The sequence below is a fragment of the Alexandromys fortis genome, unplaced genomic scaffold, assembly GCF_014885135.2.
Source record: "Alexandromys fortis isolate MF-2015 unplaced genomic scaffold, M_Fortis_MF-2015_v1.1 scaffold_145, whole genome shotgun sequence".
Lineage (NCBI taxonomy): Eukaryota > Metazoa > Chordata > Mammalia > Rodentia > Cricetidae > Alexandromys > Alexandromys fortis.
The window spans coordinates 2,032,665-2,059,782 of record NW_026068049.1 but is presented as its reverse complement, the minus strand read 5'-3'; the positions used below and the strand labels follow the sequence as shown (position 1 = coordinate 2,059,782).

The following is a 27,118-nucleotide window of genomic DNA, read 5'->3' as shown; positions in this document are numbered from 1 at the left end:
CTGATCACTAAGTAGCCTAGGCTGGCTTTGAACTTGAGTCCTCCAGCCTGAGTACTCAGCCTTCTGAGGACTGAGATTCAGGTGTGCACAGCATGCCTTGCTCCCAGTCATCTTTCTCAGTCTACTTTCTCATTAGTTGCTTGCTCGGAGCAGGCAAGAAAAGCTCCATTGTGGAAATGCTAAACCTTTTACAGCCTTTTTGCATGTTTGTGACGTCATCACTCTTCGCGTTTGAAAGAAGTTTTGGAAGAGAATGTGATCTGCCTTTTCTCAGCATCTGCAGCCAGTTTTAACGCTTTGATAGGGGTTGCATTTATCTGGAAACTGTATGGGAATGCATGGCTTTTTGGACCTTTGAGGAAGGACTTTTTGACATACATGCTGAGCATCCCTTCAGCTTCCACCTCTGAAGAAGACAGGGAAAGCTTTGGTGGCTGCAAAAGTCTTCCCTGTAGTTTGATTTAATCTTTGAATGGGTTATATATTAATATCGTTTAACATTTTAAAATATTGACTCCTATGAGAGGCTTAGGAGATGGCTCAGGCAGTGAAGTACCTGACGTGCAAGCACAAGACCCTTACACACACCTGCGATCCCAGGGGAGGAAAGAGGGGCCCTGCGGCTCGCTGGCCAGCCTCTCTAGCCAGCCTCAGAGTTCCGGGTTCAGGGAGAGACTCCGTCTCAAGAAATCAGATGAGAGCAATGGTGGAAAACATCAGTGTTGACCTCTGACCTCTACATGCTTACACCTCTGCAAACATGCACACAACTATAGTGAAAAATACTTCTTATTCCGTCTCTATTCCACTTAGTTCTCAATTATCACTGCCAAGCTCTACAGCATGAGTTCCTTTCCTACCTGTTCCCAGTAGCTGGAAATGGAGTTCGCTGTGGTTGGGAGCGCAGGATGAGGGACTCTGGGGGCTGGGGTGGGGCTTTAGTCTCTCTGGTGCATTCCCCGTTTTTCAAGTGCCCCACTGAAAAAGAATGCAGAGTGAAGCAAAACTAGCGAGGCAGTGTTGTCTCAGTCAGCAGACAAAGCAGAATCAACGATAACAAATAATAAAACAAGAAGAGATAAGGCACACTAGAAGAAAGTCACGTGTGGACGTAGGGAAGGAACCAGTTAATGCATCAGCAGTGGCTCCAAATCGACATGATCTGTAGCTGAGCTGCGAGATGGGGTGTGCTGTTGCTGGTGCAATTTAGTTTTCTTATCCATAAAATTATGACTTTGAAGAAGAAACTTCGAAGGTGCATTGCATAAGCGTCAAGATAGAGGAGGGAGTGTTAGAAATAAACCATTGGTCACAGGCTAGGAGGAGCCTGGATTTCAGGTACAGCCCCTTAGCTACATTAAACCGTCTGGTTGGGATGGTTCTCAGAACTTGGAGTTTGTATGGGTGTTCAGAAAGGTTGGCACACAATTACTGGCTGTGTGGCTGCACATGTGTGCTTTAACCTACAACAATGCTTATAATCACTCAAGCAAATATTTTGGTAAAAATTTGGCCAAGTAGGTTTGATTCTTATTTGCAAAGAACCCCAAAATGCTAATTAAAGATATCAAAGATCCTAGCCGGGCGGTGGTGGAGCACACATTTAATCCCAGCACTCGGGAGGCAGAGGCAGAGCCCCAACCCAAGATTCACGTCTTAGCTGAGAAATTAACTCAAGGTGGATTCCAGTCTTCACCAGAAACACAATTAACAAAAAGTTCAAGAAGAAGAGAATTTCCCCCTGGTGGGTCTAGGAAACACTTCTTTGATTGGCTCTCAAAGTGCGGGCCGTAAAAGGAAGAGCAGATCAATAGAATTTTATGGAAATCAGACATCTCTTCTCTGTGACAGAACCCACAAGGAGGACAAACAGAAGAACATCAGAAAGGGATAAAGTTTTTGCAAGCCCCGTGCTCCACGGAGCATCAGTGTGTAGAAAGAACCATGGACACTCAAAAGAAAAGTACAGTCCGATTAGGAAATGGATGTGAGCATCACGTCCATGACGAGAGTTTCCAGGCGGCAAACACACAGGTTAGCGATAGTAACAGCCACTTGTGAAGAGACGCTGAGCCTGAAGACGCCTAATGTCCAACCTCTATGGAAAATACTTCCGCAGTTTATTATCGGAACACGCGGCTAATTGTGTAACTCAGCACTTAATATTTTTAGATAATTTGTCCTGCCGAAATGGGAACTCAGGTTTACACTGTAACCTGGCCATGGCTTTAGAATCGCTTTTTACGATGTCCTTGAACTAGGACCCCAAATGTCCTTCAATGTTCTGTGGGATTCTGCCTTGACAGCACCCAGAATCCAGCTGACTCTCTGGAGAATGGTAACAATGGGAGAAGTCACTCCTAAGGGTTTGTATGCAGCCTGGCACTAAATTGAGACTAGGAGCTCAGAGGACAAACAACAGAGAAACCCTCTGCTGTAGAGTCTGTATCCCCACCCTGAGTTTCACTATGCAGAATGCTGCGGTGAGCTCTTTTAAGCAGCACCAGCATGAGTCGGCACTAATCTCAGTGGCTCTGTGTGGCTGAACTTGGTATCTGCTTGAAGCCCCTAACTCATCATGTTACAAGCCCCTGCCACTAGGAAGGCCACTTTCCTAGTAAGAAAGTTAAGAACACACATTTAAACACAACAGTGAGAATTACAATGACCTTAACAATTCTCATAACAATGAGAATGACTCCCTCTCTTTTAAGTATCACTAGCAAACAGTTGCCAGTTAGGTATTATTGGGATGCAGTTTTGACATCTGGGTCATAGATGTGAGAAATAGGACGCAGTTGGTTTGTTGCTATTGTTGTTATTTGTTTGGTTTTGGTAGCCAGTGATTCTTGAACCTTCAGTTTGCCTCGCACTATCTGTCGGTCTTATCAAGAGTGTAATGTGTGCTGATCTCATGATTAGCGCGAAAGCGAGGAACTTGGAAGCAGCGATGAGCGGAAACGATGTCTTGAGATACTGAGGAGTCCAAAATGGTATGCGAATGTGTGGCCATTTTCACGGCGTACAGTTTGTTGCCAGCGTTCCTAATGGATACTAGAGCATAAGCAGAAGGCTCTGAAAAATGGCATGTATTCAATCCAATAAGGCCATAAAGTCTACTCTCGTTTCATTTCTGTTGCCCTGCTAAAACATCAACTAACAGCAATTCAGAGGAGAAATGGGCTTCTTTGGCTTAGACTTCCAAATCACAGTTCACCATTGATTGAAGCCACGGTAGGAACTCACAGGTAGACACCATGGAGGAACACTGCTTGCCCACTCATGTTCATCTTCTACAGCTTAGCAACACCTGGCCAGGGAATGGTGCCACCCATAATGGTCTGGGCCTTCCTGTATGATTGAAAAATTAGATAGCCCTTCTCCCCCAGCATGCCCACCAACCATTATGGTCTAAGCAATCCCTCCATTGAGACTTCCGAGGCTGGGTCAAGTCCACAGTTAGAGCTAATTAGGGCAAATCCCAGAAGTCAAACCTCATGCTAGAGATGATGTGAGAGAGAAGGGAAAGAATGGCTACTGCATCAGGAAGGATGGGTGGTTTGTGAAGTCTGAGCTCTGATGCCAGGAGAAGAGGAGGGTCTCAGGAAGTCAGGCGGATGGAGAGAACGCTAGGAGCCCTAGACAGACAAGACATGCATTATGCACCAGCAAACAGGTTGCAAGGCAAGCAGACGCTGCCAGACAGCCAGGCAAATGCTAGCTCATGTAAATGTGTGCCGGCTTAGGCAGGCACATACCGGCACACATACACGCATACCAGCATGCAGATTGCAAGTAGGCATGCAGACCTATACAGGATCTGGAGAAGGCAAAAGGTGATTTGTCTGTGACCTCAAGGCCATATTTAGACAGACTCATACAAAGGTGACAATTGGCCAGAAATGGTTATAGAGCAGACTACATTATCACTTGCTTTGGGGGCTTCTGAACACCCAGTGTCAGTCAATTTTTGCTGACTCATAGCCGCCTTATATCTAGCATTAGCCATCTTGGCTGAGGCCTTGTATCCATGTCAGCACCATGATGTCTAAACATAAACAGGCCCTTAAGGCCTGTTCCCTTCAGCTTTGTGTATGTCTCTTGAGCAGTATTGAGCTGTATTTTACTTATAAGCTTCTTGATATCTTGAATATAAGGTTTCAAGAGCACTATGGTCATATATATTATTGTTTATTATTTTCTAATAACCAAGAAAGGAAGATAGACTATGCATCTTATTATGCACATTTTAGGAGAGAATGAAATAGGATTCATATAATTTAAATGTGACCCACAGAATTTCTAGGAACTACTAGGTGTTACAAAACTGGGCCATTACTTCACTGGTATTCTTCTTTTATTCTTAAGTGTGTATGTGTGGTTTGTGTGTGTTCACACACTTGTATACATGTGTGCAGGTGCCTCTGAAGGCCAGAAGAGGGCATCGGATCCTCTGGAGTATATATGGCTGTTGAACTGCCCAATCTGGGTGCTTAAAGCTGAACTTCGGTCCTCTGCAAGGACAGTGCGTACACACCCTTAATCACTGAGCCATTGCTCCAATGTCAGCATTGATGTTCTGGAGTAAAACTGTTATGCATAATCCATGATTTAGAAATGCTTACTAATATATCTGGGTTTTGTGTTTTATTCTAGTATGGACCAATATTTACCGTCTTTGCTATGGGAAAGCGAATGACCTTTGTTACCGAAGAAGAAGGAATCGATGTGTTTCTAAAATCTAAACATGTAGATTTTGAACTAGCTGTACAAAATCCTGTCTATAACACAGGTAATCAATATTTTAGATAGTTTCCTTGAAGTATAACATCGAAACCCAAGAGTAATTTTGAGTAAAATTACATCCTCAGTCCTCTCTCAAGAATAGTGAAGGGCAGCTGGGCGGCGGTGGTGGCCCACGCCTTTAATCCCAGCACTCGGGAGGCAGAGGCAGGCGGATCTCTGTGAGTTCGAGGCCAGCCTGGTCTACAAGAGCTAGTTCCAGGACAGGCACCAAAGCTACACAGAGAACTCAAGTTGTACTCTGCTTGTCCAGAGTAGAGTTCCGCTGCTTAATAAGCAAGCCATAATTGTGATCTCTCCCGAGAGTGCCCATTGGGGCTATAATGCTAGCTAGGGCTGGCTTCTCCTTTCTTACAGTCTCCGTCTGTCTTAGCTTGCTTGCGGTTACTGGAGACTGTGCTCCTGCTCTGCCTGGGTCTCCCTAGGTCCTGTGCCTAGACCATGCATCTTCCCTGAATGCCTGCCTGACTTCTTCTTGCCTAAGGTGCTAAGGTGTCCTTCTTCTGCCCCCCCATCCCTTCGTAGAGTCTTATAATGTACTCTGTCATACATTTCTTCGTACTAAGACAAAAATCTTTGACAACCTCTCAGAGATGAAAAGTTTAGCCATTTTAAGATCACAGTCTATTGGGTAAATTCACTGTTCTCTAGTGTTTGTTCTTATGTAAGCCATGGGGTTTGTGGTCGATGAGTATATTTTGAAGGCTGTTGTTTTATACACTAACATACTTCTTCAGTAAAAGGAACGTACTTATCTGCTAGAGGCATATGGATATTATGGGAATGTTCGCCTAGGGCTCTGCTGTGACCTCTCATGACATTTCTACTGAACAGTTAAAATTTGTTAGCATTTCCTCTTCAGCCAGCTTCTTATCCTGACCAAACAGCCCCTACCATGTTCAAGAGATCAACATTTAATTTAAATCACGTTATACAAAATATAACCTGAACATAACAAAATCATAAAATACAAATGATTTTTTTAAAGGTTTTTTTTAAAAGATTCTTTTATTTGGTTAATCAAAATAGATTAACTAGATAATTTTTTTTAAAGAAAGTAGTCTAAAAAACCAAAACTCTTACCCCTACCCTGAATGAACCCGAGGTGATACTGTAGAGGGAAGAGGGAGATTTCTAGGAAGAAGTGTTCTGGAGTGGGGTCAGAGTTATTCTACTGGAAGGAATGGTCAAGAAGATAACTAGGAGAGGAATTTGGGGGGTGTTGTTGTCTGTGTGTGTGTGTGTGTGTGTGTGTGTGTGTAGAAATGGGGTTTGGTTGGGAGAGTAGTGAATGATCTAAGTGTGATTAATAGCTTGCAGAGTGTTGAGTTTAAAGACCCTCTGCGTTTTCTACACACCTTGAACGTAGATCTGGAGGTGGAAGGGGGTAAAAGTAGCAGCCCTCTCCCTCACTTATAGAGCATCTTGAGAACAGATCTACTGATTTCCTATGCCGGGAGGACTTTGTCAATAGCCCCTCCTGGCCGATTCTGTGCCGCAAAGGGATTGTCGCTCATTTTGATACTAGTTTCCTCTGTCTTTAGCATGGATTCCCAAGAATGTCTTTTTTTCACTGCATGAAAAACTGTATGTCTTGATGAAGGGGAAGATGGGTACTTTCAGCACACATCAGTTTACTGGGCAGCTCAGTGAGGCATTCCATGAGCAACTGGAAGACTTAGGTGCCCGGGGGACAGCGGACCTGAACGACTTTGTAAGGTAAACAGTTGTTTTAATCTTCAAATAAAATACTTGGAGCTAATACATTGGATTTTGAAATTCACCTGGCGAATTAATGTTCTCTATCAACTAGGCCACTATGAGATTTTTTTTTTTAAAAAAAAAAGCATTGAAATTCTAATTAAAAGGCACTTTCTATTTTAGCATTCTCAGTTTATAGTGAACAAGTAAACCAGCAGTCACTTGGCTGATGAAGAGCCATAGAGTCTCCACATGAGAAACTGAGTTACCAAAACACTTTCTCACCCCAGTAGAACCCTAGGAGTGCAAAGGCAGAGAGCGTGACCTAGGAGTGGAATAAGGGTATGAACTCTCAAAGCCCCACCTCACAGTGATGTACTTCCTTCTGCAAGACTCCACCTCTTAGAAATTCCATAACCTTCCCAAGCAGTGTCACCAGTGGAGACCAAGGATTCGAATACAGAAGCCTGTAGGGGACATTCTCATTTCATTTATGCCGAAACAGGTGATGTCAATAGATAACCCAGTAGGCAGTAGTTTGAATGTGCAGACTTTTGTGAGAATTTAAGAAAGGAATGATTACTGTTACCCCCTTTTATTCCTAGTTTAATTGCCGCTACGTTCAAAGACCTGAGTGGTGTCCTAGCTGTTACCATTTTCTAAATAAATTCCCAATGAGTGACATTCATTCAGCTTATTGTTTTCAATTTTTTATGGGTCGAAGGTGCTTCCTTAGAATGTATTTTTACATCTTCGGGGCTGGAGAGAGGGCTCAGTAGTTAAGAACACACACGCTCTTCCCCAGGACCCAAGTGTGGTTCCCAGCACATATAGTACACAGCTCACAGTTGCCTATAACCCCAGTGCCAGGGAGATCTGACTTCTGATTGTCAGAGGCACCTCCGTTCACCCATCCATACAGAGACACATGTACACACATAATTCAAAACAAAGTTTTGTTTGTTGTCTTGTTTTTAAGAAAGGATTTTTAAAATATCTTTAGATAAACAGAATCACGTTTCTGTCGTCCTTGAACGGCAGCTTGATTTCCAGCAGCAGACGGTAAAACTTAAGAATGACTTTTCCCCCAAAGTTGTGTCCCCTTATCCACTGCTCAGCTGTCATTTTAAGGCAATTCTATCTTTGTATATAAAGTTTTTATTGGTTACTCGGTTGACTTCCTGAGCGTCCTTGTCTTTGCAGGCATCTTCTTTATCCAGCCACGGTCAATACTCTCTTTAAGAAAGGGTTGTTTCCCACAGATGAGAGGAAAGTCAAGGAGTTCTACCAGCATTTTAAAACTTACGATGAGGGTTTTGAGTATGGATCCCAGCTACCGGAATGGCTCCTGAGGTAGGGTGGCCTTCTGTAATTGATCAGTTTTCTCTTTTCAGCAACATATATTTATAGCTAACCTCCATCTCACTCTCGCTTTGATATGTGTGTGCACAGGTGTGCCCCGTATGAGTGGAGGCCAGAGGATGATATCAGGTGGCCTGATTTATCATTCTGCACCATGGGTTTTTGACATGAGACTGATCACTAAGAGCTAACCATTTTGTCTAGGCTGGCTGACGACCGAGGCCCAGCATTCCCCATCGCTGCATGGGATTGCACGTGCATGCTGCCGTGCTGGCTGTCACGTGGGCAATGGTCATCTGAATGCAGGTCCTTGGGCTTGCACAACAAGCATTTTACCTTCTCAACAGCCTTCCTAGCTCCCAGCTCTCTTATTTATTTATTTATTTATTCAATGCTTTATTTTTATTTCATATGCTTATATGTGTGTAGGATGTAGGTGCGTGTGTTGGGGGAGTAGTGCGCTTGCCGTAGTGAATGAGTGGAGGTCAGAGGAAACTGAGCTTTGGTACTTGCTTCCCACCTTGTTTTAGACGGGGTCTAAAACATTCCAGCATCATTCAGGTTAGTTGGCCAAGCTTTTAGGGTTTCTGTTGTCTCCATCTGGAGACTCAGACTCCTCTGGTCTCCCAATACTGTGTGGCAAGTGCTTTGTTCACTAAGCCATATTCCAACTGCATTTCTTTCTCTTCAGCAGGTTAGCATCAGTTGAGATGGAAGGAAGCTGTTTCTATGACTTTTTAAAAAATCGGTGGTGGCAGGCCGTGTGGTGTTCTCACTGTGTAGCCATGCTGGCCCTGGAACTCATGGCCTCAGCCTCCAGGTTGCTGGCATTGCAAAAGTGCACCGTCACACCAGGCTCTGTAGCCTGCTTGTTTTAGTGTGCACGTGTGAAGTGAAGGAGGAACAAAAGAGATAGACTTCTCCCTTCCTTCTCTCTGTTCTTTCTTCCTCCTTCCTGCCTCCCTCTGTCCTCATCTTCCCTATCCCTTATTTCTGAAAAACAACAATGTGTGTTTGTGTGTGTGTGTGTGTGTATGTGTGTGTGTGTGTGTGTGTGTGTGTGTGAGAGAGAGAGAGAGAGAGAGAGAGAGAGAGAGAGAGAGAGATATTGAGACATGTTATGGAGATTGTATCAGAGGCTCTTTTGAAGTACAGTGTATCATTACTGAATTGATTATGTTTGAATCCTTGCTGAATCAGCCCGCTGCTCCATAAGGTGTGAGTAGGTGGTGATCAAATGCATTTGTTACCATTGGCTCAGGTAAATATTTGTAAAATGCAGTGAGAAGCAACTGAATTTTAAAAGGTTCTTGGCAGTTGCTCTATGTTTTATTCTATTTGGACAGTTATGGGGGCATAGATGAGTAACTTATAAACAATAATTTTTCCCCCCATAGTTTGGAGACTGAGGGTACCAGCAGGGTGGTTAATGAGGAGGGCTTCCTTTTGATGACAGACTGTCAACTTCTGACTGTGCCTTCAGAGTGGAAGAGGCAATCAAGTGCTTCCCGGTGTTTTATATAATGAGACTAATCCCGTTGATAAAGGGTTCACCCTGTCGTGCAATTATTGTCTTTAATTCCCTGCTCCCTAATGCGATCACTTCCAGGTTGAGAATTTCATTATTGATTTTGCAGAGCACCCAGATCCATTAGCCGTGGATGCTGGTAATGGTCAGACAAGAATAAAGTGACAATAACCAATGGGCTTTGTTTAGCTGGATCAGCATCTGGTCTCTATGCTGGGCTTTCACCTGTCACTCTTAGGATAGGCACAGTGAAATGAACCAAGCAATTGACACACCCTTTCTCCTTCAATGACAGCCCAAATTCGTTTTCTTGTCCCCTCAGTTTTACTTGTGAACTAATAATTCAGAAGTGGACCTCTGTGGAAATTCTAACTGGAAACAGAGATGAAATTTGAGGAAATTATTCTACTATAAGAAACATTCTTTAGCTCTTAAAAAGTATATAAGTTATTTACTTCATGTGCATTGGTATTTCACTTGCATGCATGTCTGTATGCGGGAGTCGGAGCCCCTGGAACTGGAGTTACAGACAGGTGTGAGCCGCCATGTGGGTGCTGGAAATTGAACCTGGGTCCTCTGAGAGAGCAGCCTGTGCTCTTAATTGCTATACCATCTCTCTAGCCCCAACATTCTCTCCTTTTATGTTATAACCTGTGACCCTAACCCTTGCAAATCACTGATTTTATGGATTTTTGTTTTGCTTTTAATGCAGAAACTGGTCAAAGTCCAAAAGGTGGCTCCTGAAGCTGTTTGAGAAAAACATGGATGAAATCAAAGCTCATGAGTCACTAGCAGGCCATTCCAGGGTAGGTACCTGTTCCTTCACTAAGATATGTGTAATGAACATGGGACTAAACAGTGATTATTACAAAACATTTCTTAGCCAGGAAATGTGTGTGATTGGATATAATTTTAATACCAAGTGATAGACTAGGCCTGCTTATATACATTATTTTAATATCATGGCCTCATAGCATCAAAGCATTCTGTTCTATAGGGTTGCAAAATGGATGCTACAAACAACAAAATAAGATGAAACTCGTGAGTTTTATTTATTTATTTATTTTTGTTTTGTTTTGTTTTGTTTTCACACAGTTGACTGTGTCAAAGGACAGAAGTACAATTTAAAGGTCTTTGTTGCTTTACAGCGTAGTTCTTGGATTAGGCCACTTCCCTTTCCATCTTTCCATACAACAAATAAAATGTTTTCATAGCCTGAGCTGAGCAGCTCTGTTGAAAAACAAAAACAAAACAAAACAAAACAACTACATCAGGGATCTCAACCTGTGGGTCATGACCATCAGAAAGCGCATATTTCTGATGGTCTTAGGAGCCCCCAATCATAAATTTATTATTGTTGCTACTTCATAACTGTAATTTTGCTACTAAGTAGTGTCTCACACTAAGACCACTGGAAATACCTGCTTTCCAGTGTTCATGACCCACAGGTGGAGAACTGCTGGGTAGAGAACTATGAAAGTCAGAAAACAAAGTTCCCGTCTAAGACTAAGGAGAAGACAACAAAACTATAACCGATGGGTTAAAATTGGGTGATTCTGGTTACTTAAGGAGGTAAGGAATAAGCGACTCAGGGTTCTTGTCATCGCTCTTGACCTGTTTGGGCAACATCAGTTCCCCACTTGTCCCCTGGCTTCTGAGAAAGTCACATAGAATGTCTTCAGTCTTAAGTAACTTAGCTTCCATCCAATGCCACGGGACTTTTGTTTGAGCAATGCCATATTGATTTTGTTGTTGTTGTTGATTAGTTGTAGGTGACCATTCTTACTCACCAGGCCAAGGTCACCTGATATGGCCTCGAGGAATGAAACCAGACCAGTTGGAGGGTCCACAGTAAAACATATATGTATATACATACATACATATATACACACACACATATACATACGTATACACACACATACACGCAAGAGAACACATGTTCACTTAAAAACTGGACCTAAAGATGGGCAGTCCCAGCTACTTAGGAGGCTAGGGCAGGAAAATGGCAAGTTCAAGGCCTGCCTGAACAACCTAGTGAGGCCTGCCTGAACAACCTAGTGAGACTGTCTCAAAATAAAGAGAAGTCTGTGGATGTGCTCAGTGATGGGGTGATTCCTTAGCATGTGCGTTTCAATCTCTAGTACCAAAACCAACCAACCAAAAACCCCACTTCAAATATTTTAGCGTTTAAAAGTGTTACAGAAACATTTTAGTTGTGGCACTAGTGGCAGGAACCACAGAGTAGCTGCTTAAACTTGCTGAAGGCTCTGATCATTCACAGGCTTAGGCTTCACCCACAGTGGCCTGGTCCCCCTACAGAAGTTAATGCAGTCAAGACAATCCCTCACAGACACCTGGACCAGCTAGACGTGCTGTAGAGCAGCAGAAAATGAAATCCATAATTAAAATGACCAGTTTTGCTATTCTTTTGGACATGATAGACAATGGTATACCAGCTAATATTTAGAAGGCAGTTATGATGTACAAAGCCATTTCTTGTTTCTTGTGACAACTTTAATACCAAGAAGACGATTGGCCGATACCAAGAAGACGATTGGCCGGGCTAATCTGGAAGACTTGCATGCTTCATTAGCAGCAAGTGACACCAGCAACTCCATTTTCATCCTGCCTACATGTGCATTTCTTTCACACTAGCTTGGTTGTGCTTTTTCCTCGTGTGTACCGAATGTGACTAATACTAGCTGCTTCAGGGCTAATATATCAGTGAGCTAAACACCCGTGAAGACGTTAAAATTACATCGTCCCAAGGCAAGTGGGGGAATGGATCCTAGAGTCCATCTTGTTTTCCTATCACCTTACCGATTTAAGATTAAAAGCACATCCAGCACCTGAGTGTCTGCCCCCTGGTGGCGAAGCAACCATGGGCAAAGGCAAACTGAGAAGCCCCCTGATTATGGTGACGTGGGAAAACCACCAGAGTAGGTAGATGATGCTGTGCTCTGAGTTGGTGCCATTTAAGTCAGAACATTTGGATTTTCCCAGGGGCTTGAACTGAGCTCCTCACATATGCTGGGCAAGTCCTCTGCTTCCCAGGTATATCTCTAGCTCTCCTTTTTACTTTTGAGAAATAATTTTACTAAGTCAACAGAGCTGGTCTTAGACCCACTTTAGAGACCAAACTTACTTTGAGCTTGAAGTTAGTTCTCCTGCCCCAACCTTCCAAGTTGCTTGATTATAACCCTGTACCACCATGCCTCACTACTTAATTTTCTTATGAACCGAAGTTTGTTTATGTTAAAAGGGTAACATTTGAGTTGAGTATGTAGCTCAGCTAGTAGAATGCTTGGCTGGTATGCAGGAGGACCTGATTTCAATCTCTAACATTGTGTATTATTATTATTATTATTATTATTGTTACAGGTGGGTGTGGTGGTGCATGCCTCTAATCCTGATATTTGGAAGGTAGAGGCAGGAAGATCTCTGTGAGTTCAAGGCTAGTCTCAGGTACATAGTGAGTTCCAGGTCAACCAGGCCTACATACTGAGACTGTCTCAAAAACCACAGACGCTATTAATGAAAACATCTCAAGAAACCAGTCAATAATCAGCAAAAAAACAAAAGCAAAAGCCAGTGTTGTGCCTGGGTGTAGTTCAGTTAGAAAGTGCTGGCCTAGCCTACACAACGCCCCAGGTTCATCCCCAGTACTGAATAAACCAGATGTGCTGGTACATTCTTGTAATCTCAGTACTAAGGAGGGAGAGGTCGGAGGTCAGGAGCTCAAGGCCATCTTGAGCTACAGAGAACGTTGATTTTGCTTCAAGTATTTTATCAGCAACTGTACTAATATTCAACTCTCAAAATTTTATTAGGTCGGTACCATATCAAGGCCACATTGTGGATGAGGAAATTCAATCACTGGAATAGTCAAGTGATTTATACAGGATTATTTGTTTCCCTAATAGTGAAGCCACAAGATAGAAATTCATCTACACTCCCCTGGAGTTCCTGTTCCCCATTCCCATACTCCCACCCAGTGTAGAGGGCCTTAGCATGCCTTAGACTGCAAGCCTGTGAATAGCAGACATCTCTCCTGGGTTAAAGACAAATGAACAGTTCTAGGGTCATGACTCAGTTGAGGCAAAGTGCCTCATGAACAAGCTGAAGAGCTGAGGTTCAGATCTCCAGAACCCACACAAAAGTCTGGGTGTGACACATGCCTGTAACCCCGACTCTGGGCAAATGGAGATAGATTCCTGAAACTCATTGGCTAGCCCAGCTAGCTGAACCGAGAGGGTTCAGGTTCTGTAAGAGGGTGGAGGGGGATGGAGGAAAGACAGCCAGTGTTGACCTCTGGCTCCCTTGTACGCATGCACATGTACACAGCCACACTGTTAAGTACATGCAGCACATGCAGAGGGTGGTCTCTTGTTTATGGGCATCAGCCCTCCTCACATAGCTGTGGTCTCACAGTCATTTCCTTCACACAGACCCTCGTGCAGGCCATTCTGGATGTTGTGGAGACAGAATCATGTCAACATAGTCCAAATTACGGACTTTTGATTCTTTGGGCTTCTCTGGCCAATGCTGCTCCCGTAAGTACGCGGGAGACAACGGGGCTCACTTCCATCTGATTTCTTGCTTGTTCTTTTGCATTATTTTTCTTTCTCTTGGTCTTCAGTTCTTCACTTAATTTGACGAACAAAAAGATTAACAGTGGATTGTGATGTAAGATAAAAAGCAAAAGTGAATGCTCGATAGAATCCACCGAGGTGACTCCGTGGATGAAATGCTTGCCTCACAAGCTATAGGAGCTGAGTTCATAAATGCTGCTGGGTGTGACAGGCTGTCTAAAATCCCACTGCTGGAGAGGTGGAGACCAGGGAACTGTGGGGCAAGCGGGCCAGCTAAACTAACCTGATCAGTGAGCTCTGCGTTCAGTGAGAGCCCCTGTCTCAGTGAATAATGCAAGGAATGTAACAGACATCAACCCCTGACCTCTACAGGCAGGAGCATCTGCATACATGCCTGTACACACTTCTCCAAAAACATTCATGCATACATACTAGGTACATGTGTGTGTGTGTGTGTGTGTGTGCATGCGCGTGTGCAGAAACACACAGTACTCAGATATACATCAAATACCCCACCCCCAACAAAGTTCCTCCCTAAAATACTAAGAAGGCAAAGCCTAGATCCAGAGAGAATTCTGCCCCCCTGACATGCTTGCCCTTAGGGACCCCCGTGTGCCATTTAAGGGGCTCTGACTCTGTCAGGCTGTGTGCTCTGGGTGCTGCACAGCTGAACAAAGCCTAGGTCGAGAGTACTGCACCTGATGGTTTTAGATGGAGCTGCTCATCTCAGCCACAGTGGCCGTCCCTGAAAATCTCCATGATGGGGGAGCGTCTTCTGTTTTGTGTTCATTTCATTGGTTAAATAGAGAGACTGCCCTGGCCCTTTAATAGGACAGAAAATTAGGTAGGCGGAGTAGACAGAACAGAATGCTGGGAGAAAGAAGCTGAGTCAGAGAGTCGCCATGGTTCTCCCACTCCAGACAGACGCAGGTTAAGATCTTCTCTGGTAAGCCAGCTCGTGGGCTACACAGATTATTAGAAATGGGTTAGAACAATATGTAAGAGCTAGCCAGTAAGAGGCTACAGATAACGGGCCAGGCAGTGTGTAAAAGAATACAGTTTCCATGTAATTATTTCCGGTAAAGCTAGCCGTGCGGGCGGCCGGGTGGCGGGACACAGCCCCGCCGTTCCTATTACAACATCTCCATGCCTCCATTTCCTCTGCCGGAAGTTAGGGAAGGAAGGGGGAAGGGAGGGAGAGAAAATGAATATGAACGTAAAATTTCTGACATGATCCTAGGCAGGGGTTGCTCATTTCCTACCAAGTCTCTTTGAGATCTAGTCATGTCAGTGAATGTGAGCTTCCCCTCCTCCTGGATACCAGTGCATCTGAATTTCTTGGCCTGTTGGTTCTCCAAGCTTCTCTGAATGGTGCTTATGACATTGAAATGCATTGCACATCTAAAGATAACAGGGACCTTTAAAACCCATTTATTTTTATGTACTCGTTTTTAATTGATTAATTAATTTAGTTTTTTGTTTGTTTTGAGGCAGTCTTGCTATGTAGCCTCAGGCTGCCCTTAAACTTTCAGTCTCAAATGCTGGGTTATAGACATGACACAGTGATGGGCAATTGTTTCTCATTATAAATTTTCTTTAACTAAGTAAACAAAATATCGGGTTTCTTTAGGACATCTTTATCCATGTGTATCATTGAACTTGGCTCATGGTCACCCTCATTACCTCTTTTGTCCTCCCCAACTTCTGCTTATTTCCTTCCTTCTTCCCAAATATAGTCCCTCAATTGCATCCATGGTGTGTGTGTGTGTGTGTGTGTGTGTGTGTGTGTGTGTGTGTGTGTGGCATTTTAAAGCTTCTGTGAACTTGGTGAAAGCAGGAGATTTGTGTGTACGAGTCTCTGTTTAGTCTGCTCTAATTCCCTGGTCAGCACACTGTCTCATTAACCCAAGCTGTTCCTTATGTTGGCTGAAGTGGAAGGACGGCTGTCTGTATCTCTGATGAAATAGGAATACTTAGCTCTTCTCTGGTAAGTGTGGTCATTTTCCTTTTCTCTAGCAACTAGAATTAGTATTACACATTTCTCTGTCTTGTTTCTGAAGGCCTAGGTGGCTAGATGACTTTTCAGTCTCAGTAACTTTACTTCTTTAAAACTGTTGTAAAAAACAGAGACAGATATTCTGGCCTTTCTGCTCCAACAGATGCCTCCCACGAGAATCTGTTTCAACAGTGCCAGTCGAGTGAAGTGCCCCATGCCTCCCCTTCCTCTGTATGTTCTCATAGTCTTCTCTGACTCTTCTCAACTAATTGATTGAACCACAGCAAAACTGAAGAGCAACTTCCCAAACATGCACATAGCAGCCACAGTCAGAGCGCTAGTTCTCAGGATCTCTCCAGAATGCTCCCCTGAAGGAAACCACACAAAGCACCATTGAGCGGACACAGTGGTCAGCTCTTTGTGGCTGACCCTGGCACTGGTCTGAAAGGATGTGTCTGATGAGGACTGAAAGCTTCATCTTGCTAGATCATCCTTGTTGGCACCTCCCAGAGGCAGGGTGAAGCAAGAGCAGAGAGGAGACCTGGGAAAGGCCTTCTCATCAGATCCTAAGCCAGTTCCCATGCCTGGGCATCAGAGGGCTAGCAATTCCTTCCACCTCTCCCAGCCTGTGTCCGTGTCCTCATCTGAACTGTCTCCAAGGATGGTAGGGAGGATTTAGCTGGAAAAATGAAAAGTGCCTAACAACACTGATGCTCAATAAATAATGTGTGTGCCGTACATAAAAACACCACCCTCGTGGAAATCAATGCCTTCGTTCAATGGCCCATTAATAATGAATATAGACTGTCATGGGTCTCAGATGCCCGACACCTCAATGGCCAGGCTGGGCATGACTCTACTGTTCTGGCTTTTAGGATCACTCATTGCTGACAAAACCCTAAGAGCTGTAAGCGCTGGGCAGGTCGCTCAGGCCCAGATGGAGTCAGTACTTTCCTCTCGCCCCCCTTGAAGCCCGGGGACCCAGAATCTGTGCTTTAGATGGGGTTGTTAGCAGCTCACCAGGAGGCTCTGTTGTGGCTGAGGTGTGCTTTGATAGACCACTGCAAGATATTTGCCATACTTTATGAGATTGTTTTGGTGGAAAAATCATTTCCTAGTCCTAAGAAGTTCCTGACTGGCAAATGAACTTTCCAGAACATTTCTCAGCTCTATCAAAGCCGACTTTTGCCATTTTTTTAATCTTTTTATTTTACACATATTTTATTTAAAAGTGTATTTTTTTTAATTTGCATACCAACCACAGTTCCCCCCTTCCCTCTTCCTGCTCCCTCCCGCCCCCCAGCCTTCACCTTTGCTGGGGTCTTTCTTGTGGATTCCTGGGAGTTTCCCTAGCACCAGGTGTCTCCCTAACCTATTAATGGCTCACTCAATCAGATATTTCTTTCCTTGCTTTCCTTCTCTGTTCCTCCCCCCAACTCAACCATTCTGTTCCCCCATGTACTCCTCTCCCTTCTTACCCCCTCCCCCAATTTACACAGGAGATCTTATCTATTTCCCCTTCCCAGGGGCATCCATGCGTGTCTATTTCTCTTAGGGTCCTTTTTGTTACCTAACTTCTCAGGGGTTGTGGATTGTAGCCTGGTTATCTTTTTCTTTATGTCCAATATCCTCTTATGAGTGAGTACATGCCATGTTTGTCTTTCTGGGTCTGGTTTATGTCACCCAGGATGTTTTTTTTTTTTCTAGTTCCTTTCATTTTCTTGCAAATTTTAAGGTGCATTGTTTTTTTTTTCTACTGAGCAGCGCTCCATTGTGTAAATGTACCACATTTTCTTTATCCTTTCTTCAGGCGAGGGGCATCTAGGTTGTCTCCAGGTTCTAGCTATTATGAACACAGTTGAGCAAATGTCTTTGTAATATGAATGTGTATCCTTTAATCATATGCCCAATAATGCAACTGGTTGGTCTTTAGGTAGGTTGATTCCAATTTTCTGAGAAACTGCCATACAAAAGTACCAGTTTGCATTCCCACAAGAAATGGAGGAGTGTTCCCCCTTACTCCACATCCTCTCCAGCATAAGTTGTCTTCAGTGTTTTTGATCTTGGCCATTCTTACTGTATAAGATGATATCTCAGAGTTGTTTTGATTTGCATTTTCCCAATGACTAAGGATGTTAAGCAATTCTTTAAGTGTATTTCAGCCATTGGAGATTCTTCTTTTGAGAATTAGATCTTTACCTCATTTTAAAAATTGGATTATTTGGTATTTTGATGCATAGTTTCTTGATTTCTTTATATAGTTTGGAGATCAGCCTTCTGTCAGATGTGGGGTTGGTGAAGATATTTTCCCATTCTTTAGGCTGCCGTTTTGTGTTATTGACTGTGTCTTTTGCCTTACAGAAGCTTCTCAGTTTCAGGAGATCCCTTTTATTAATTGTTTTCAGTGCTTGTGCTACTGGTATTATATTTAGGAAGTAGTCTCCTGTGCCAGTGCAGTCAAGACTACTTCCCACTTTCTTTTCATTCAAATTCAGTGTAGCTGGATTTATGTTGAGGTCATTGTTCTACGTAGACTTGGGTTTTGTGCATGGCAGTAGATATGGATCTATTTGCGTTCTTCTACATGTAGACATCCAGTTATGCCAGCACCATTTGTTGAAGAAGCTTTCTTTTTTCTATTGCACAATTTTGGCTTCTTTGTCAAAAATCAGGTGTTCATAGGTGTGTGGATTAATGTCAGGGTCTTCAATTCGATTCCACTGATACATGTGTCTATTTTTATGCCTATACCAAGCTGTTTTTTATTACTATAGTTTTATAGTATAACTTGAAGTCAGGAATGGTAATGCCTACAAAGGTTCCTTTATTGTACAGGATTATTTTGTCTATCCTAGGTATTTTGTTTTTCCATATGAAGTTGAATATTATTCTTTCAAGATCTGTGAAGAATTGTGATGGGATTTTGATGTGGATTACATTACATCTGCAGATTACTTTTGGTAAGATTGTCATTTTAACTATGTTGATCCTACCTATTCAAGAGCATGGGATATCTTTCCATTTTCTGATACCTTCTTCAGTTTCTTTCTTCAGAGACTTTAAGTTCATTGCATGCTCATCTTTCACTTGTTTGAGTAGAGTTACCTCAAGATAGTTTATGTTATTTGTGGCTGTCATAAAGAGTGATGTTTCCCTGATTTCTTTTTCAGCTCATTTATCATTTGTATATAGGAGGGCTACTGAATTTTTAGATTTAATCTTGTATCCTGCCACCTTACTGAAGGTGTTTATCAGCTGTAGGAGTTCTCTGGTAGAATCACTTTTTGAAATCACTTATATAAACTATCATATCATCTGTAAATAGTGAAAGTTTGACTTCTTCCTTTCCAATTTGTATCCCCTTGATCTCCTTTTTTTTTGTCTTATTGCTCTAGCCAGAACTTCAAGTATTATATTGAATATATATGGAGAGAGTAGACAGCCTTGTATTTTTTCTGATTTTAGTGGAATCGTTTTGAGCTTTTCTCCATTTAGTTTGATGTTGGCTGTTGGCTTGCTGTATATTGCCTTTATTATGTTTAGGCATGTTCCTTGTATCCCTGATCTCCAAGATCTTTATCATGAAGGGGCATTGGATTTTATCAAATGCTTTTTCAGCCTCTAATGAGATGACTCATGTGGTTTTCTTTCAGTTTGCTTATATGGTGGATTATACTGACAGATTTTTGTACGTTGTACTATCCCTGCATCTTTGGTGGATGATTTTTCTGATGTGTTCTTGGATTCGGTTTGCCAGTGGTTTTTTTTTTTTTGCATAAATGTTCATAAATAGGTCTTTAATTCTCTTTTTAAGTTGTGCCTTAAAAAGTTGTGTAGTTTGGGTATCAGGGTAACTGTAGCCTCATAAAAAGAGTTTGTCAATGTTTCTTCTGTTTCTATTGTGTGTAACAATTTGAGGAGTATTGGGAGTTCTTCTTTGAACTCCCGGTAGAATTCTGTGATGAAACAATCTGGTCCTGGGCTTTTTGTTGTTGTTGTTTTTGGGAGACTTTTGATGACTGTTTCTATTTCTTTAGCAAATTTAGTTTGCTTATGTGGTTTTGATTTAATTTTGGTAAGTTGTACCTATTCAGAAAATTGTTCGTTTCTTTTAGGTTTTCCATCCATTTGCCTGCAAAATTCAAGATGTCATTATTATTTTTCTGCTGTATAGTACTCCATTGAATAAATGTACCACATTTTCCTTATCCATTCTTTGGTCGAGGGACATTTAGGTTGTTTCCAGGTTCTGGCTATTACAAGCAATGCTGCTATGAACATAGTTGAGCATATGTCTTTTTGGTATGATTAAGCATCCTTTGTGTATATACCCCAAAATGGTATTGCTGGGTATTGAGAAAGGTTATTTCTTAATTTTCTGAGAAATCACCATACTGACATCCAAAGGGGCTGAACCAGCTTGCATTCCCACCAGCAATGAAGGAGTGTTTCCTTTACCCCACATCCTCTCCAGCATAAGTTGTCATCATTGTTTTTGATCTTGGCCATTCTTACAGGTATAAGATGGAATCTCAGAGTTGTTTTGATTTGCATTTCTCTGATGACTAAGGATGTTGAGCATTTCCTTAAGTGTCTTTCAGCAATTTTAGATTCATCTGTTGAGATTTCTTTGTTTAGGTCTGTACCCCATTTTTCATTGGATTATTTGTTCTTTTGACAACCAATTTCTTGAGTTCTTTGTATATTTTGGAGATCAGTCCTCTGTCTGATGTGGGGTTGGTGAAGATCTTGCCGTTTTGTGTTATTGCTGGTGTCCTTTGCTTTACAGAATCTTCTCAGTTTCAGGAGGTCCTAATTATTGTTTCTCTCAGTGTCTGTGTTGCTGGGGTTATATTTAGGAAGTCATCTCCTATGCCAATGCTTTCAAGTGTACTTCCCACTTTCTCTTCTATGAGGTTCAATGTGGTTGGTTTTATGTTGAGGTCTTTGATCCATTTGGACTTGAGTTATGTGCATGGCAATAGATATGGATCTATTTTCTTTCTTCTTTATGTTGATATCGAGTTATGCCAGCACCATTTGTTGAATATACTTTCTTTAAGGAATTTATTGATTTTCCCCCCATTTTATGTTTGTCTTTTCCTCCATTTCTTTAAGGGAGTTTTTCTTTTCCTATTTTAGGGTGTCTATCATCTTTACAAAATTATTTTAAAAGTTGTTTTCTTCTGCTTCTTCTGGGTTAGGATGTTCAGGTCTTGCTGCTGTAGAACCACTAGGCTCTAGTGGTACCGTATTCTTACACTGCCTTCTGCCCATCTGGGGTTGGGGTAGTTATAGGTACACGCATTGATTCTTTCTCCAGCTGGTGCAGATGGAGCCTGTGCCTCTGGGTAGCCTCTGATGCCGCTGAGGCTAGTGGTGGTAATCTTGCCTGCTGACTGGCTGTTGGGGCTCTACCTCTAATCAGTGCAGGTGGGGGATATGCCTCCATGGGCCTCTGATGCTGCTGGGGATGGTGGTGGAAGAGCTTCTTCCTCCAGTCATTGTAGATGGGGCTGTGCCTCTGGGGCCCTCTGATGCTGCTGGAGATTGCGGTGGAGCGGCCTGGCTGCAGAGGATTTTCCTGCTGACCAGTTGCTGGGGCTGGGATGGTTGTAAGAGGTGCCGACTTTTGCCATTTTTATCTGCTGCTTCTCTGAAGTTGTGACTATGCTGAATGGGCACCATGGCCTCATTCTGCTCGGAGTTATTGTATACGATGGCACTTGTGTAGCTTTGCATAGTGACCTCTTCCCCCCTTCTCCAGCTGTGTGTATCGCAATCTCTGTCTAAATGTGAAGCTCTTTGTCCAGGAATTGCTTTATATGTATTTGCGTTCACCATGATAGATAGAAGATTATCTGGGATTTTATAGAGTTTTTTTCTTATTTGTTTGAAAAATGACCTATGATATTCATCACTTTGAGCTTTAAATGAGTATAATTTTTAAGTATTTAACAAGCCAAAATAAAAGAAGTGATGAATAGATGATGGATGGACATATGGATGGATGGATGGATGGATGGATGGATGGATATATCGAAAAACACCATCAATTGGCGCCCAAAACATCCAGCAGAAATTAACTGGCAAGATATTTTAAGACAGTTCTAGATCCCCATAGAGAGTCTCGATCAGAGCAGTGTCCCCTCTGGTGAGACTTCCAAGTAAAAGAACAAGCAGCAACACAGAGAGATGGCATCACCAAATCAGGCATTAAGAACATTATCAGAAACCAGCTAGGAAAGTTAAGGCAGCGGGCGTTCCCAATTGAGCTTGCTCTCTCTGGGTGAGCTTGCCATGACTATACATCCAGCATGTCCTTCCCACTGTACAACTTTTACATTTCAGATTAAACAGTGATATCACCTGTTGGAAATGCTATGCCTTCAGGCTGTTCTCAAGGACACAGAGCTGTCTTGAGCTATCTCGTTGTCAGTTGTGTTTCTTCTCTGTCACAGAGTAGGGGCTCCCAATTCCCACACAAGGGCGTTTGGAGTCTGAAGTAGAGGGACCAACCCCACTTCCAGTGCCAGCTGCCTAGTGAGCTTAAACAGTATGCGGCAGTTGGCTTACATGGTACACTTCCCGGACACCATCAGCATCCGTCACATCTCCTTGGATGGTGTTGAAGGATGCAGCCAGCCTCAGAGCCTCCTTCCTTATCTCTTCTCACTTCCTCCTTCCCTCTCCTGCAAGTGGCTTTTTGTAACTGCCCTGCAGTTTAGTGGGCAGGTTGACTTTCCTTCTTGCACTCTGGACATGGACTTGACCCTTTGACATAATATCGATTGTTACACTCTTGGGCAGTGCTTTTGAAATCTCTTTCCAAATGGGTCAGTGACCTTAGGGTCACTTGTTTTTTGATTCAGTATCGCATAGGAACATTTTATTAACTCTTTTATATCTTTTCCTATTTGTATTTTTTTTATTGAGACAACGTCCCAGGCTAGCCTTGAACCCATGATCCTCTTTCTTCGGTTTCCCAGGTAGAGTCCAAGGTCATAGGCACGTGCCATATTGCCTAGCCCTTTTCTTATTTTTAAGACGTAAAGAAATCACTTCTTGTCCCTTTGCTAAAGTGAAGTGTGGTATCTGTTCTTATCAGTTAAATAGCAGAAACTTCCTCTGTCTGAGGACAACACAGTAAAAATAGACTTTTGGTGCTGGGAGATGGAATGGAAGCTTGCTCTGCCCACTTCAAGCAGAGATCTGTTGCAGCACCTCTGGGAATGGCACACTCCTCTTGGGGGAGCATCTGAAAGAAATAAGTGCTCCCTAGAAGCGCTCCCTTCCCTACTATTGTAGGGGGAGACAAGGTCTCATATAGTCAAGCCCAGACTGGCTTCACACTGGCTGTCAGGGAGGATGACCTTGAACTCCTTATTTTCTTCTACTTCCTAGGTGCTGGGACCACTCACCTTCACACCAAAAGTACATTGTTGTGTTTTGATTTGTTTTATTTTATGCATGAGTATTTTACCTGCACATTGTATATGCCTGGTGTCTGTGGAGGTCAGAAGACACCAGATCTCCTGGAACTGTAGTTCTGGGTGGTTGTGAGCTGCTGTATGGGTATTGGGAACCAAACCCAGGTCCTCTCCAAGAGTAACAAGTGTTACTAACCACTGAGCCATCTCATCAGCCCTCAAAAGTTCTGTTTTAAAGGTAAAAAACAGCGGACTTTAAAAACAACAAAGGTAAGGAAAGGGTACTTAACACCACCATGCAGCCATATTTACTGAGCCGAATTCTAGAGTTTTCCATAAAAACAAATGGTACCCAATTTAAGTGACTCTCAAAAGCACAGTCAGGCGCACAGGACTTGGAGCTCCGCTTGTGTTACTGAAGGTCTGAGATCATCACTGGAATTCTCTGCTCAGGTTGAACTCTGACCTCAAATACAATGTGTTGAGTATGGTGTGATTATTAATCAAGCACAATAAATTCGCACTTCCTTTGTTAGCTCATCGGAGGAAGAACCTGAGGAGGGAGACAGGAGAGAGCTCTCTGAGCTGAGTGTGAAGGTGAGCTGGATAATCTCCAGCTAAGTCTCCCTGGATCCGGATGCTGGTCTAGGCTGTCTGCAGGACAGGGCCCTTGGCCCTGGTCCTCTCATTCCTCTCTCTGTATCAAGGCTGTACATACATCCTTGCTTTCCCAGCTCAGTGCAGCAGAGAGAAAGCCGGCAGCCTGGGCTGACTTGCCTCCTTTCCACACCTCTCTGGGTACTGCTCTTCCTCCTTTGACCACACGAGGGAGGGTTGGGATCGCTCCCAGGGACAGCCTGTTTCACAAAAGCCATAGAGACTAAAGACTTAAGGTATACAAACTGTTACCTGGCTCACCTCAGAATTGATTTCAAAATATTTTGTTGCCACTTACCCTTATTTTATGTATATTTTTCATTTTTGAAAAATATTCATACATCAATACATAATTTCCACCTCCCTTGCCCCCAAATCGTCCTGTGCCCGCTTCCTCTCTCGAGTTCTTGATCGCTTCTTTAATACAATATTAATATTAATTTAGTACAATGCTTATAGGAAAACAGTAAACGGGAAAGCAACCCAAGCTTCTCAGGATCGTAAACATCGCTATGTTGTCTAAGCTTAGAAGCAAAACCTCCACCTCAGCAGGAAGCTCATTTTTAAGATGCACATTTTTATCTTAAACTCATTTATTTTGATAAATATTAGAATGAAAAAAATCAATCTCCAAAATATGTTAGCTCTTGAATAAAATGCAAACATAAAGACTGTTCCAGAGCATTATGCGGGGGTGGGGGGAGGGGGCATTAAGGCCAAAGAAGCAATTCACAGAAGCATTCAAAGCTGGCTGATTGAGTGACCCTGGGTAGAAGCAATATCTACACAATCGAAAAGATGGATGTAGTCTGCTTGGTAGGAGACATTTATAATTGATTACAAATTTCAGCAGAGATCTTGGCTGTCCAGTCCATATTGGAAACAGCTCCAGTCAACTTAATTTTAAACCCTAGACTGAGATCTCAAACTCTTACATATATCAGGTAGGAAATCGCTTATGTATTACCTTGAGTTACCATTGGGCATTGAAGACTGTATTATTAGATACAGAATGATCCTGCTGGCCGAAAGAGAATTTACTGATGTACTTGGGTACAAAATGGCTCTATTTTCTCGTGTCAAACTCTCATACTTTTGTTTGTTTTACTTTTATTTTATATTAATTTTGAGGAATGCTGGGTATTAAACCCAGGACTTGTAAAATTCATACCATACAAATGTCTTACCATCAAGCCTCACCCCCAGGTCCTCATAACTTACTTAATGAGATTTAAGTATGGTTTCCTGGAATTATTTAAAATTAATATGTTTTATTTGCAAGAAGAAAGTTTTCTGGTTCATTTTCATTCTCTCTCTGTGACTCTCAATATAGTCTTGCTGCATAGGCCTGGCTGCTATGAAATTTACATGCAAACCAAGTTGTCCTTGAACTCACAGTAATCCTCCTGCCTCTACTTCCCAAGTGCTCAGATTTTAGCTACGTGCCACCTTTCTCTGCGGCCTCATTTGTATTTTAAGGAAATTAAATCATGATAATTTTTTCATGTTGTATTAGCATTTTAATTATTAATGATTTCTTTAGAAGATTAGTGAATGGCTACATGATATTTTATGTTTTTTGTTAGTAAACACAATTCCACCTTTCTTGGTTCAGCAAAGATAGTTTACTCTATATAAATACAATAGCTAAACTACAGCAACAGAATCAATGTATTGTTGAAATTGGAGCGGCGGGGCTGCGTCCCCGGCACCCGGCCGCCCGTGTGGCTAGCTTATGCCCAGAAATAATTACACGGAAACTGTATNATAGCATGTGTTTAAGATGTTTTTTTTCTTTATTTTTATTTTATATGTATGGGTGTTTTGCCTGCATGCAGGCCTCAGCACCACAAGTGTGCAGTGACCACAGAGGCCGGAAGGGGGCGTCAGATCCTCCAGGACTGGAATTGCAGATGGTTGTAAGCCATGATGTAGATTCTCAGAATGCGAACGGTGTCCTTTGGAAGGGCCAGAAGTTCTCTCGACTGCTCAGCCATCTTTCCAGCCCCCTAGTAGTATGCTTCTGAGGTTGACTAAAACTCCTTGCTTCTTTCAGCCGTCTGCGGCCAGCACTGAATTTGCTTTCGTTCACCTCACGAGAGGTTTCATGTTGTATGTGCTCCTCCTTTCCAGATCGCATTCTGGACACTTGCATTTGTCCTGGCCCACCCGGAAGTCCACAGGACCGTTTTAGAAGCCATATCTTCTGTGTTCGGCACGACAGGTACTAAGTTAATTTACCTAACTAAGGGCGCATTTAGTCCGTATGGTTTGCATCTTGACTGTCTACCATGCTTTAAGGTCAGGACCAGGGTTTGGGAGGCAGCTCAGTTGGTAAAGGGCTGGCTACACAAGCATGAGGTCTTAAGTTCAATCCCCAGCACCGGTTAAAAAAGAAAAAAAGGCTGGCTGGGTAAGGCCTTTTTCTTGCAATCCCAGTGCTTAACATGTAAAATTATGAACCGCCATAAGAAAAATGAAAAATAATTTGATTTTTCTTGTTCAAAAGTTTAATATCATTGTATAAAATACCATGTGAGTTAAAAGTTGTCCCTCCCTCGCCTCCTCCATGATGACTGAAAATATTTTGAAAATTCTTTGGCGTTTCTTCCAAACTCAAGCAAACTTGACTATCATGTTGGGTACCTAAGCAGTGCCTTGCCAGCCCAGCAAGTGAACCCAGCAGTATTGGGCTTTATCTTAGAGAGATTTGGGAATTGGAATTATTTAAGAACTAGGGATGCTCACAGTGGGATGAATTTCAGGACAGGTCATTGCTCTATAGAGAGCCCAGCTCCACAGGGCTGATCACAGATGGGCAGAGTGAGTAAACAGTAGGGACCCTCCCTGACTCAAGCTCTTCCCCATGTGCTGGGGTGCTCCCTGACTTATGCCCTTCCCCATTTGCTGGGGTGCTCCCTGAATCAAGTTCTTCCCGTTTGCTGGGGTCTTCCCGTTTGCTGGGGTGCTCCCTGACTCAAGCTCTTCCCGTTCGCTGGGGTGCTCCCTGACTCAAGCTCTTCCCGTTCGCTGGGGTGCTCCCTGACTC

At 42.9% G+C, this 27,118-nt stretch overlaps 1 protein-coding gene and 1 non-coding gene across 7 annotated transcripts in view; both read left to right on the top strand.

Annotated features, from left to right (window-relative positions):
* Window positions 1-27,118, top strand: part of Cyp39a1 (cytochrome P450 family 39 subfamily A member 1) — a 151,128-nt gene that overhangs the window by 3,078 nt on the left and 120,932 nt on the right. For 5 of the 6 annotated variants that reach the window (XM_050119335.1, XM_050119334.1, XM_050119339.1 and 2 more), the window contains exons 2-7: window positions 4,657-4,792; window positions 6,348-6,522; window positions 7,708-7,857; window positions 10,107-10,200; window positions 13,843-13,947; window positions 26,203-26,293. In XM_050119335.1, the coding sequence (XP_049975292.1) occupies window positions 4,657-4,792; window positions 6,348-6,522; window positions 7,708-7,857; window positions 10,107-10,200; window positions 13,843-13,947; window positions 26,203-26,293 (751 nt within the window). The remainder of the gene's footprint in view (window positions 1-4,656; window positions 4,793-6,347; window positions 6,523-7,707; window positions 7,858-10,106; window positions 10,201-13,842; window positions 13,948-26,202; window positions 26,294-27,118) is intronic. The other variant, XM_050119338.1, reaches the window with a different exon arrangement.
* On the top strand, window positions 23,040-23,226 carry LOC126486887 (U2 spliceosomal RNA). Its single transcript, XR_007588224.1, has one exon. It is a non-coding gene; the product is annotated as a U2 spliceosomal RNA (small nuclear RNA).